General features: G+C 39.1%; 1 protein-coding gene across 1 annotated transcript; it reads left to right on the forward strand.

Annotated features, from left to right (window-relative positions):
• The first annotated feature begins 11618 nt into the window (after nt 1-11618).
• LOC136843187 (uncharacterized) lies at nt 11619-12179 on the forward strand. The gene has a single exon (XM_067111264.1). The coding sequence runs from the start codon at nt 11619-11621 to the stop codon at nt 12177-12179; it is 561 nt and encodes a 186-aa protein (XP_066967365.1).
• Nucleotides 12180-13949: the final 1770 nt, after the last annotated feature.

The raw sequence follows: 13949 nt of genomic DNA on the forward strand, positions 1-13949 counted from the left end.
TCGGGTTACGTTAGACTATTGTTTTGTGTTAATGTTCTAGTTTTTTTAACGATATGCCGTAACAGTTGCAATGTTGTTGCATATCTTATAACTGTGGAGCATTCCCAGATACTGTAGATCATATCTCACATTCCATTACCTGTGTTTTACTCTTTGTGTACACCAATCACTCTGATTTCAAGGATCAGAGTGCTGGATATTGCTGGAAGAAAAAAATTAGTATCAACGCGTAATTAATTCATTCCACCGTATATCAGATTCTGCTCTTCCATAACGATCTTTTAGACAGTTTGAAATAAATACTGATACTGTTTTCTTATTCTTCATCGCTAATGTTGTCACAAGACCCACCTTCTACGTTTGCAAATAAATCATTGTACAAACTGCAAAAGTTGCCATGAATGATTTCTCTTGATGCCGTTTGCTGTATGTTAGATATTATAATTCTGCTCATTGTTGGATTTCATTCTTTCTCCGAGTTTGTTTAAGGAAATTACAAATGCTACGTAGGCAACGGCGGTGCTGGATGTCAACCAAACCACGCTTAACTTAATCAACTTTGGAAGCATTATCTTGCGTCCCTTGTAGGCCTCGTATCATGCTGGCTGTCTAAAAGATTTTGTGATAGGCCTAAAATGTCCCAGAGTAGGAGGCATAGAAGAAATACAGTACATGCTGCTGGCTAATATGCATCGAACCGCATAGCATTATTTGGGCAGGCTGCACAACGGCTGTAGCGATAATGCATTAATGTATGAGGCAATTACAAGGAGTAGGTAGCTCTTGGATAAAATATTTAACAAATGTTAATACCGGGGAATAAGGCTGTTCCCTTTCCACTTAGAGGGTACTGAATTAGGAAAGATACAATAAAGAACCTGATGAGGTTTGAGTAATATTTCTTACATTTGTTAAGTATGAGTAATTAGACTATTCAGTTTTACTCAGAAAAGATGGATTGTCAATTATGAATGAAGATAGTCAACATTTAACACAAACAAATTAAAATAAAATCTAACCAGACGCAAAACCCTATATCTACTTTGCTAACTGTGCAGGCAATCTAGTTATCTTTATTTGAAAAATATAATTCAAGGTTATGAAGTCTGACTCAACATTATTAGGCAGTTTAGAATCAGATATATTACCAAATAAATCGTCCCGAATCATATAATTGTTACAACGCAGCTATTTCATATTGAAAATGTATTTAGCGAAGCTATTGCGAAAAGCATAAATGCATTAAATATTTGACTTGCATTTAGTTTTAAATTAAGAATAACTTTTGTTCAATTATTATTATTATTATTATTATTATTATTATTATTATTATTATTATTATTACTTAAAATATACTATCAAAGCTAACAAAAAACCTAAAAAAAGGGAAAAATTATTAAATTAGCAAGAAATCACTTAGACTAGAGCATAGAATTCCCATACATTGAAAATGTGATAGACAAAAATAAAGGAGGTCATGCAGGAAATAAAAATATATACACAGCGCACCTAAAACTATGCAGTACGATAAATCTACAATCTATAAAACTATGAGTGGTGTCAAAGAGAAAAAACCTTGATAAAGCTCAGCTTTTAATTTATGAAGTGCAGTTGCTGCGTTTCTCTGCTTGTGCCTCTCTTAAGGTAGAAGGTAGACCACAATGGTTACAAAAGGCAACAGGGAAAACATTCTCTCTCTCTCTCTCTCTCTTCACATTCTTTATATATATGTTTATATATATATATATATATATATATATATATATATATATACTGTATATATGTATATATATATATATATATATATATATATATATATATATATATATATATATATATATATACATACATATGTTCATCAGTACATTACATATATATATATATATATATATATATATATATATATATATATATATATATATATATATATATATATATATATATATATATATATATATATATATATATATATATATATATATATATATATATATATATATATATATATATATATATATATATATATATATATATATATATATACAAACACACACATGTATATTATATATATATATATATATATATATATATATATATATATATATATATATATATATATATATATATTTTTATGTATATATATAATATAGAATCTACTGGCTACTTACTTACCAGATACGCAAGTTCTTTTAACTTCTCGATTTATGCACACTTTTGGTGAAGCTTCTCATCACAAAGCCTTAGGATCTAAATGAGGAACCAAATGAAGAAATACTGACGCCCTTAGCAGGATTCTAACACACATTCAGTATATGAGAACGAGGTCACGTTAACCCACCATTCGGATATGAAGCTCTGTAGTGACAAGTATATCCAAAAAGTTAAGATAAACTGATTTTTTATATATATATATATATATATATATATATATATATATATATATATATATATACATATACTGTATATATGTATATTATACACACACACACACACACATATATATATATATATATATATATATATATATATATATATATATATATATATATATATATATATATATATAGAGAGAGAGAGAGAGAGAGAGAGAGAGAGAGAGAGAGAGAGAGAGGAAGCCTAAAAAATTCAAAGGGAGAGGCCACGGAGAAAGGCAAAAGAGGAAAAGGGATGTGATGGATGATGTGCGTCCTCCGCCATCTTTCCCTTCATCCACATCTAACTTTTTTATTCAGCTGGGGGTTACATGGGTGAGATGGGTTGTTGGGGGGGAGATATTAAGGGGAAAACAGTTTTTTGAGAAGAGGATAAAGTGTGAAAAAAATAATAAAGAAACATAATGTAAGAGGAACGAGGAAAAAAGACGGAAGAGGAATGGAAGGTAGGTGGACAGATGGAGAGATATCTAAATGAACAGGTTGGGAATGGAGGTCATCTAATGAGTCCGTGTGAGGAGCAGGTAAGGGAAGACAAAAGTGAGGAGGAACAGTGGGAAGATGAGAAAAAGGGGACTAAACTGCAGAGCGGAATTAAGTAGAAATCTTAGTGGTGTTTTTGAAGAATATAATTCCCTCGGTAAGTATGCCTGCCTGTCTTAATTCCCTTCTGTTTACTCCTTTCTACTTTCGCTGTTTTATCCCCTCTGCACCTTCTCTTCCGTCCCTTGCCTCATTATCCATTTGCGTGGCTACTTTCCTGGTACGCACACTTCTTATTCTTTTTCTTTCTAACTCGCGCTTATTTTCCCTCCGTCCGCCGAAAATGTTCTCGTTCCCTCTCATTTCATTACTCCCAAATTACATTATCCTTCTACACCACTCCCTACCCTTCCCCCTCAAAAAAAAAAAAAGAGGTTAATTAAGTTTTCATCGTTCCTTAACCGATTCTAAGCCCTACCGAGTCTCCATACTGCCATTTATAAATGTAATTTATGCTTTTGTGTTAGTGCACCCGCGCTTTAGTGACAAATAACATTAATAATAGAATTAGTATTTGCGACCTTCCCTTTCATAATTAATCTATGAATTCGTTTATTCTATAAAATATAGAATTACAAGACCACTTATAAAATTAGCCTTCCACCCCAGTGGACATACGTTTCAGTGGTTCTGCGCTATTTTACACAATTCTGCTTTACTTTAATTCGTTCTAGTCTTCATTTCCTTAATATCCAAGGTGGAGACTAAATCAAGTTTTGCAACTTAACCACGCCAAAATATCTTAATTATTAATCAGGCTTCTATCCTAAAAAAAGAATCTTTGGCATAATTTGTCCCCCTCTCTGACACGTAACAACAACCCCACTCCACCCACCTTCTGATTTTAAGGGCCTTCGGTTCATGAAGTATTTCTCACTGTCCATTTTCCCATTATTATACTTTCTGTTGTTCTTCCCATATCATATAAATACTCAAATAACTTATTGTTTTTGTAATTCCACCAACTTTTCTGCATTCTATGCTCCAAGAATGCCAATAACAAACATTTAGTTTTAATTCCATCTTGAGTCAAGGGCTTTTCCACCGACAGCCTCACTCTGATAAGTGAACTTCATATTTCATCCTGAAATTCTTAGGTGGAAATGCAGTTTTTGTATCAATGACTCTTTTCCTTGGTTTTCCATCCAGTCTTATTTTATATGATTGCTGGGCAGAGATCTCAGAAGATTAATCTTACTCTACGGTTCTTTGAAATCTCTCATCCACAATATCACTTCCTCATATCTTCAACTGATTAAAAACGTTTTCCTTCTCAATATCATATACTCAATTCTGCTTAATTTTTCACTTAGGCCATACTAGCACCTTAAATTTTTCTATGTGGGGGGGAGGTCAGGGGTAGGGGTTGATGATAGGGAGGAGCTGACGGTAAATATCCACAGATGATATCATTGTAACCAATGGCGGTGCCAAGCTTGAGTGTCCGCCAATCACGATTATTTTCAGCGATATCGGTTGCTGGTATTTATCGTCAACCAGAAATAAGAAAAAAAAAGCAACATAAGAGATCGATGAGAGGTCCGGCTATTAGTCAATTTCCATTTGTCGTGGAATCTCGATTCTGTTTCAGTTCTACATTTTATACATTTATACTAGATCCGGCATTGCTGTCCAGTAATACCGGGTCTTCATCATTTCCCATCCAACTGAAATGGACGAGTTATCTCATCTCTTAAATATTACGAGGAGGAATTATGACACTAACGGCCAGTCACTTTTGAATCATTTATTTCCTTCCCACTGGAAATGTGAATTCTTTAAGCGGCCTTTATAATTAGATGCACTTCTTATGCAACAGTAATTAATTTCTCGCTGCGACTAAATTCTCGAGACAAGAAACAAATGCAGAAATGGACCGCCACAGGTCACTTTGGGACAAAAGTTTGTGAATGAACAAGTAGAAACGTATCGAAAGCCAAGATGTATTATTATTATTATTATTATTATTATTATTATTATTATTATTATTATTATTATTATTATTATTATTATTTTGCGCTATTTCTGATACTTATAAGAAATAAATACATGAAAAAAATTAAACGAATTATTCCACCATGTAAGAATAGATTCAGTCTGTCATACAACGAATTATACCAGGGAAACAGAATACGTTTTATGTTTTCTTCTTACATAATCAGAGCTTTAACAGGCTGGGCGAAATGAAAAGCTATATTTCATATCCATTAAGTGAATAGTTTATCATTTCTCCTACGATATAAGTAACCATTGCCTCTAGAAATACTGTAAGAGCGGTATATTCCTATGCAGTGAAGCAAGTTTCTTTCCACTGACCTTTTGCGTTTTAACCAGAGGCAATGGCTCCGAAGAAATCTCACAACGATATTCTGTTTCCTAGTCTTTACATCGTGTAATGTTTCTCAAGTATCAACGTCATCTGTTAAAGGAAAATCTTCCTCGTGTAAATGAACAGTCTCCTAATGAGGAGGCGATACGACTCCATTTCATATTCTACTGAACAGCAACTTGCTACATACTATTCTATAATTGACAGAATTTCCTTTGAGCTCTCCTCTTATGGAAGAAAATCCACGGAGAGCTGTTTACACAATAATATTTTACTCAAAGTCTAAAAATTAAGAGTGAAAGATTCTTCACCTACTGAACTATCAGGATACAAAGTGCTTGTTACGATCCAGGCAAAAGAACTAAAATGAGCTTTACCCTTGCCTTGAAAAACTTATTGCAGAAAATGTTATGTTATAGTGAAGCTTACTTGTAAAAGATCCAGAGAAGAAAAGTGACTAGCTAGCTCTATTAGATAAAGTTTTGATTCTTGGTAATTTTAATCAATATTCTTTAACGATTCATGGTTTTCTTAAGGAAATTTCGATGAAAACATAAGAGTGACATTATGAAATATCCTCTCACCTATAATTCTATCACTGTCAGGAATATGATTGTTTTGCTAAAGATAAGAAGCAAATATTAACTTATTCGTAAGAGAAGTATAAAATAAGACAGTACAATTATAGTATGCATATGCATATGCATATATGTATGTATGTATGTATGTATGTATATATATATATATATATATATATATATATATATATATATATATATATATATATATATATTTGTAATAGACACAATAACCTCGTAACTTCTCGATTTCCTGACACATTTTGAATACAATTGTCACAACTAGGCCCTGACCCCAAATGAAAAACATATGTGCATATAAAAGTGCATGTGTGTATGTATATATATAAATATATATATATATATATATTGTATGTATATATATATATATATATATATATATATATATATATATATATATATATATATATATATATATATTCACATATTTAGAAAATTCGTCCCTTCAGCCCGTTAGCTAGCAAATCAAATTTGATGGCGGTTGAAGGAGACCCCACTAGGGGGTGGGCACATGTAGACGTCCTAACCCCATATCATATGATGATTTTGGGGGACAGAAAGCCGTTAGGGACAGAAAGACCAGTCAGGACCATAACTGAGCTGCTATGCTGACCCTTAGTAGCCTTAACTATAAGACCTATTTCCCTTCAACCTTTGTGCTGGCTGTTATTGCTCCTTCCAGATCAACTGTTGTCTGCCCAAACCTAGAAATCAAACAGTGATGCCTCGTGACCTCACTCATGATTCCGTGTCAGACAGCCAGAGCGCCCAGGTGGTGCTGTCCTTCCCTCTTTACAATGGCCATGTGTCGGGACTTCTGTGGCCAGAATTCATCTTTTGCAAGCAAGCTCCATGCACAGATGCAATAAGGTATGTCATGAGGTAGCAATTAATGCCAGTGCACTTTCTCTTCTCATGAATCTCTCTCCATTTTTAGTATTTCCAACTTTTAATCCTCCCAAAACAAAGCCCCTTTGTTTCCCACAGTCTAGCATGCACATTTGCCCTCATGATTTGTTCCAAGCTTAAATTAAATTTGTTCTGTGATGATAATTAGAGTAATCTCACCATAGTGTTACCATGTGCTAATTGAATCTAATTGATAATTTCCTTCACCGTGAATAAGTAATTTCATGTGAGAGAAAGTCAAGATATCTGAATGCTAACCTGGAATTCTTTTCCAGAATCCTGTTATCTGTCTCTTCGAGTTTCTGCTCCTGCCCTTGTGAACCAAATAGCTTAGACATTTAACTGCCATCTTGCTGCGTGCAAGAGCCTTCTGACTACCAGCAGTCCAGGGGCACATGACACGGTCCCCACCTCAGCGTTCACATTGTGCTAAAATCTTCATTAATTATCAGCCAGTCTCAATAACAGTGGTTTTCATTTGCATGTCAGACTCTTTCAGGGCTGTAGCCCTTCCCAGATTTATCTGCTATGCATAGTCTTACTTTTACTGCACATTGCACGTGCCTTGTTTGCTGCTCAGTCGGCCATTTCATATTAATTTTCTGATTGCTCAGCTTGTAAGTAAATTCAATTTAAAGTTGCTTGACTGGTTTGAAAGGCGAACTTTCCCATTCCCTGTTGAATAGATGTAATATCAAGGTAAGTCATCTTAGTGATTACATTTATTGCTTACGTTCTGAGAGCTAGGTGTTGGCCCCTAAGGCAAATTACATTGAAAATCCAATTTAACTCTTCCAGCCGGCCTCAGAACATAAGAGTGTCAAACTCGCCAGGTTCCTAGTCAGCAGGTAATGAGAATTAGCTTGCTATTACTAGACTAGGAAGGAAGACGAACTGAGGAATGATGTAATTAAATTCCATTATTCACAAAGCAAAAGATAAAGGGTGGCAGAACCGAGCTAAAGATCACAAGGTAAGGGTTATTATTGTAATTGCTGTAATATTAAGGATACATTAGGAACAGATAGGGAAGAAGTGTTTTAAAAAGAAGTGATTTGTATCCAATTTTTTAGTTAGAATACCATAGGAGCGCCAGAGTGCCAAAAAAGTCCATAAGTTAGCGATGCAGAATAACTGCCCGCGAAATTTTGCGTCGTAAGAAGAGTACCAGTGGTGTTGTGATGTCAGAAGACTGATATTTAGGAATTAGAAAGTGCTTTGCCAGGGATTTATTGCATGTGTTAGCCGTGAACAGTTAGCTAAGTGTGTTTCTGAAAACACTTACGGCAGAGGAAGTGTACAATTCCTGTGTTAGTGAAGTGTAGTTCGAAAATTCATGTTTGTTAAAATATGTTTGACAACTCCTAGCAGCTCGGCGCATGCGCCTTCCATCACCTCACTCCCACAATTCCAAGACCACCATATCCAGTTCAGATTTACATTTAATGTTTTAAGTAATGCAAAAGATTTATTGATGTTTTAAGTTACATAATTCGATTTTGCATATCAGCACCAATAATTCAGTCAGAAAAGTTTAGTGTTCTTTTCCTTAAATTTTAAATCACCATTAAGTGCTGTATCAGGTGATTGACGATACCAGTAGCCATCAGCTGTTTCTCTCCCGCGCATTCCATTCCACTTCCTCATTGTTCATTCGCCGAACGAAATTCCATTTCTTTTTCACCCCTAACATAAAACCTAACGAAATATTTTGATAGTAATTTGAAAACCTTTCCACCATATAACTTGTCATGACGGGAGCTAGGTACTAAATTACGTAAATACCAAAAGTATATTTTAAGAAAAAAAAAGTAACTTAGCGTAATTTTCCAAAATGTAAATTACCATAAGAATGAATTATTGTAAATTAAATAATGCAACGAATACGTTCCAATACAAATACGCTCTCAGAGAGAGAGAGAAAGAACTCTAATATTCATCCACCATAACAACGGCATAGTAATAATAATAAATGAGTATTGGAGAATAAACCCACTAATTCATAAAGCCACTTTATACGCAAACTTTTGATCTTTTTAGATCCCCCATCAATTTTCATTCTACTCATTCAAACATAATGCATGAACTTGTATACATGCCGATGTTCATTGTAAACTGTCTCCAACATCTGTTTTCATATTAAGTGCTTCAGCCAGCGGAGTGAGCTCTCGTGCATTTCACAGAACGAACGTACAACCATTTAATAACAGTTATTCACTGTCGTGCATGAGTGGGTTTCCATTATCCAAGACTTGCGTATACTGCAAGCACCAAATCGCACATTGAGTGCAACCCCAAAACCTTCCTTTCCTCATGTCAAGAAGTAAACTTCCTTTCCTCATGTCAGGGAGCAGCCACTAGCTCTTAGAAGTAGCCATCCACAAGTGCAAGCCAAAGGTTTCCCCTTCCACAGTGCCACTAATCTGAGGCACTGCCAATGACTAAGTTACTGAAGCACTTACCTTTTCACTTTCCCTTTTACTCATTCCTCACACTCTGCCTCGGGCAGAGTGCCATTTCTTTCAGTGCAGTTTGGTTGCACTGCCTCTTAGTGTTGTTCCCCAGAACTCACTGGCATCCTAGTGCCCCAAAGATATAGTCCTCACATATAAGCCACTGCACCTGTACTTGAGATACAGAGTGCCAACGACAGTGTATCCGCTCCATAAGGACCTTTTGCTCCATCAGGATCACTAATTCATCAGCATATCCACCCATATGGCCACACTCCTTCAGGATCGCTCCATCATTGTGACCTTTGCATGGCACACTCAGCCACAGTGCCCCTTATTGAAAAGGTGCCACACCACTGAAATGTTACCCAAATCTGAGGGACACTCCCTCAATTCCAAAGTACATCCAGTCAACCCAAGTAGATGTCCTTACCTACCAGAACCATGGTGATAGAGCATTACAGAACCTTCATGGACTGGGGAAGGAGGGAGGTCTCATGGGACCAGAACTCGCGGAGTGGGTCAAGGAACAGATGGATGACTTGGCCAAGCAAGAGAGGGAAGAAAGAGCAGAACAGCAGAGGTATGAAGCAGAACAGAGGAAGGAAAGAGAAGAACATTGACAGCATGAATTAGCCCTCAAGGAAAAGGAGCTTGAGCTGAGAAGGCTCAAAAGGAAAGTGCTGAAGCTTTGGCTATCCAACAAGCCTCCAACCCCATGCCTGCTGCACCAAATGCTCCGATCTCATGCATTAATTCCCTAGTCCACAAGTGGACTGAAGAGAGCCAGAAGCATGGTTGGAGGAGGAGGAAACAGAGTCACTCTTTGAAAACTACAACACCACTGAGACAGAGAAGGCCTTAGTGCTTGCCAAGCACATGGAAGCAAAAGCTAAGGTAGCCCTCCGCTCACAGGAGAAGAGTCAAAGAGGCGACATGGTAGAAGTTTGTAGGGTCATAACAAAAGCCTGGTGATGAAATAACCATGGAGAAATGGAGACGGCGGTTCCAGGTCTTGCCAAGGAAGTCAGCTGGTCCTGGACTGAATGGGCCTGTCACAAGACCCAGTCTGGTACCCGCTGGTTCGACTCCCTGCCGTGCACTACCCTCGAGGGCCTATTCAATCGGACCATGATGGAGGATCTTTTCCAATGTGTGCCTGAGCCCCTTGCTGTGTATTTCAGTGATAAGCAGCCTACCACACTTATGGAAGCCTGCTGTATGGCCAGTTCATGGGAAGCCTACAAACAATCCCACAGCACATCTGAACGACGCATAGTGCCACCCAGGTACCTCTCAGGCTTGATCCGTCCGAAGAACGGACTGCCTAGCAAGCCTACATGCACCCACTGTAAGAAGTTGGGGCACACTGAATCTGATTGCCGCCACAAGTTGGGCAGCAATAAGCAGCCTACTACCAACAACCAGAACTCCTCTCCCTCTATGTCCACTTATTCTTTTCCACTGACAATCACCATAGGGAAATCAGCCCATTCAAGGGGACCCTGCTGAAACTGTGGAATTCCAGGGCACTATGCTGCCGGATATCCTAGTTGCCCAAAGCATATCCCCTCTACCAAACATGTCAACCTGATTAGTGCCACAACCTCTGCGGCCGGGCCGCCAGATATGTCTCACCCTGAGCAAGTGTGGACCCAGTCCATCTCAGTGTCACCCTTGGATGGCTCTAGCTCATCAGTGAACCTGATGGTTACTGTAGACACTGGCTCAGATATTAGCCTGAATGACCGGGCCTGAGTGCCACCCACTGCCACTGTAGACGACAAGACCAGGTGGACTATGACTTGGATAGAGGAGCAGACCAAGACAAGACCATTCCCACAGTCATGCTTCAGGTGACAACCCCTTGGGGCACGCAACCTCACCGCATTGGCGTGGTGAACAAAATCAGGCACAGAGTGGAGTTCCTGTTGGGATGAGACCTCTTCTGGGGATGTCCTTCCCCAACGCCACTCTGTTGCCTAGATATTTCCACCAGGGAGGCCTTAACTCCAAAATCAACTGCCCGGGATACTGCCACTGTGACATGCATGGCACGTCAGCCCTACCTTCCACTCCCCAAAGTGATCGATGGAAGGGGTACTCTCCGTGCAACTCCAGGCCCCGTCCTAGCTCCTCACAAAAGGATGGCCACCCAAAGTTTCCTCCCTCACCGTGAAGGGAAATCGACAGGTACTGCTGCAAGACCTGTAATGTAACAGGGCACTCCCTGAATTGGTCGGGATGCCCTAGACAGCAAAATGTAGCAGACACCACAACAACAACCATTTCAAGAGGCTCTGCCATCCACCTGAGATGGGAGTCTCTGTCTCACGCTACCTCAGGTACACCAATGGGTTTTGCACCCCCGGGTCCCTCGTCAGGCATGAATGACTCCAATTCTCTGCAAGTGCCACTTGAGAGCTCTGAGCAGTGCCACTCTCCATCTATCTCGGATGTAGCACCTCCACTAACCTTAACCTCTGTGCCTGGCTCGGGGTTAGTGCCAGTGCCAGATCCAAATCATGTTACGGCTCGTCTTACGGGAGATCCTCCAAACCTCACTGGCTTGATCATTGCCAATTGTGAGCCTCCAACCCCCGGCGATTCTTCTTCACCATCACCTTTGTCTGCCGAGGATGAACCTCTAGCAGACCTTAATGGTACACCTTCTCTGGCTGACCAGGAACTGTCCGGCCGGGATAGGGACACTGGTTCCACCCTTACGATGGTTGTCATAGCAGCTGAAGTAGGGAGCCTCCCCATAGCTCCTAGGGCTACCTCTGATTCTGCTCCTGACAGCACTTCTGGTCTTTCCCCAGAGTTGGTGCCCTTGTCACCTCCTAGGAATGGCATAGCCAGACCTTGGAGGAACCTGGAGAAGAAGAGGAAGTGGCGGAAGAGATCCAATTAACCCATAAGAGCCACAAGCTCTCCTTGGTACTCGTGTCCCATTGGCACGGTGCCATTTCCATCTCATATTGATCCTGGCACCTACCCAGAGGAGGTAGCCTGCATGATCTTTGCCCAAGTAGACTAACATCTAACACCCTAGGCAATCTTGTAGTACTAACCCTGATAATAAAATCATGATAAAACTGTCCAATACTCAAGCTAGTATCCACCTGACTGCGTTGCATAATTAACCCTTCAGGTTGTTCGTGTCTGAAAATATTGCGGGTGATATTCTGTACAGGAGTGTGTAATCTGTAAATATGTGCATTTAGTTAGGTCAGTGTCATTTAATTTAGTGCCAGGGCAGTAGGATAGTAGACCATGTCAACAAGACATTTTCCATGTACCCTTTGCCTAGGAATAGGGTTTCCCTGTCGTCAGAGACAGCCAGTAGAAGTCTGTAGATACCTTTGCACAGGCATTAGGCTCTGCTGTAGTAAGTAAGTTAGCAAAACTAGTATCCCCTCCTAGCAAATAGATAGGTCATTTCAGCCAGCTGCACTGCAAAAGTACAACTCATTTAGGGCAGCTAAATGACTAGTTCAGATGAATAACTTACTTAGCCAAGGCCTTTACGCCTGAGAGGGAGTGAATGCCTTCTTAAAGGGGGGAGGTTTCACATATTTAGAAAATTCATCCCTTCAGCCCGTTAGCTAGGAAATCAAATTTACTGGCAGCTGGAGGAGACCCACCAGGGGGTGGACATATGTAGATGTCCTAACCCCATATTGTATGATTTTGGGGAACAGAAAGCCATTAGGGAAAGAAAGACCAGTCAGAACCATAACTGGGCCACTCTATTCCCCTTCGACCTTAATGCTGGCTGTTATTGCTCCTCCCAGATTGACCAATGTCTGCCCAAACCTAGAAATCGAAATAGGACGCCTCACGACCTCGCTCATGACTCTGTTCAGACCGCCAAAGCGCCCAGGTGGTGCTGTCCTTCCCTCTTTACACTGGCCATGTGTCGGGACTTCTGCATCCAGAATTCATCTTTTGCAAGCAAGGTCCATGAACATATGCATTAAGGTATGTCTTGAAGTTGCAACTGACACCAGTGCCCTTTCCCTTCTCGTGAATCTCTCTCCATTTTCAGTATTTCCAACTTTTCATTCTCCCAAAACAAAGCCCCTTTGTTTCCCACAGTCTAGCACGCACATTTGCCCTTATGACTCGTTCCAAGCTTAAATTAAATTTTTTCTGTTATAATAATTAGAGCATTCTCACCATAGTGTTACCATGTGCTAATTAAATCTAATTGATAATTTCCTCCACCGTGAAGAAGTAATTTCATGTGAGGAAAGTCAAGATATCTGAATGCTAACCAGGAATTCTTTTCCAGAATCCTGTTATCTGGCTCTTTGAGTTCTGCCCCTGCCCTTGTGAACCAAAAAGCATTAGACATTTAACTGCTAACTTGCTACGTGCAAGACTCTTCTGACTACCAGCGGTCCAGGGGCACATGACAGGGTCCCCCCTCAGCGTTCACATTGTGCTAAAATCTTCATTAATTATCAGCCAGTCTCAATAACAGTGGTTTTCGTTTGCGTGTCAAACTCTTTCAGGGCTGTAGATCTTCCAAGATTTGTTTATCTGCTACACATAGTCTTATTTTTACTGCACATTGCATGTGCCTTATTTGCTGGACAGTCGGCCATCTCATATAAATTTTATGATTGCTCAGCTAGTAAAAAATTGAATTTAAAGTTACTTGACTGGTATGAAAGGC

This window comes from Macrobrachium rosenbergii, chromosome 2 (genome assembly GCF_040412425.1).
Source record: "Macrobrachium rosenbergii isolate ZJJX-2024 chromosome 2, ASM4041242v1, whole genome shotgun sequence".
NCBI lineage: Eukaryota > Metazoa > Arthropoda > Malacostraca > Decapoda > Palaemonidae > Macrobrachium > Macrobrachium rosenbergii.

What these genes read in the sequence shown, in the direction of transcription:
- LOC136843187 (XM_067111264.1), top strand. Translation starts at nt 11,619, where the DNA reads ATGGGTTTTGCACCCCCGGGTCCCTCGTCAGGCATGAATGACTCCAAT.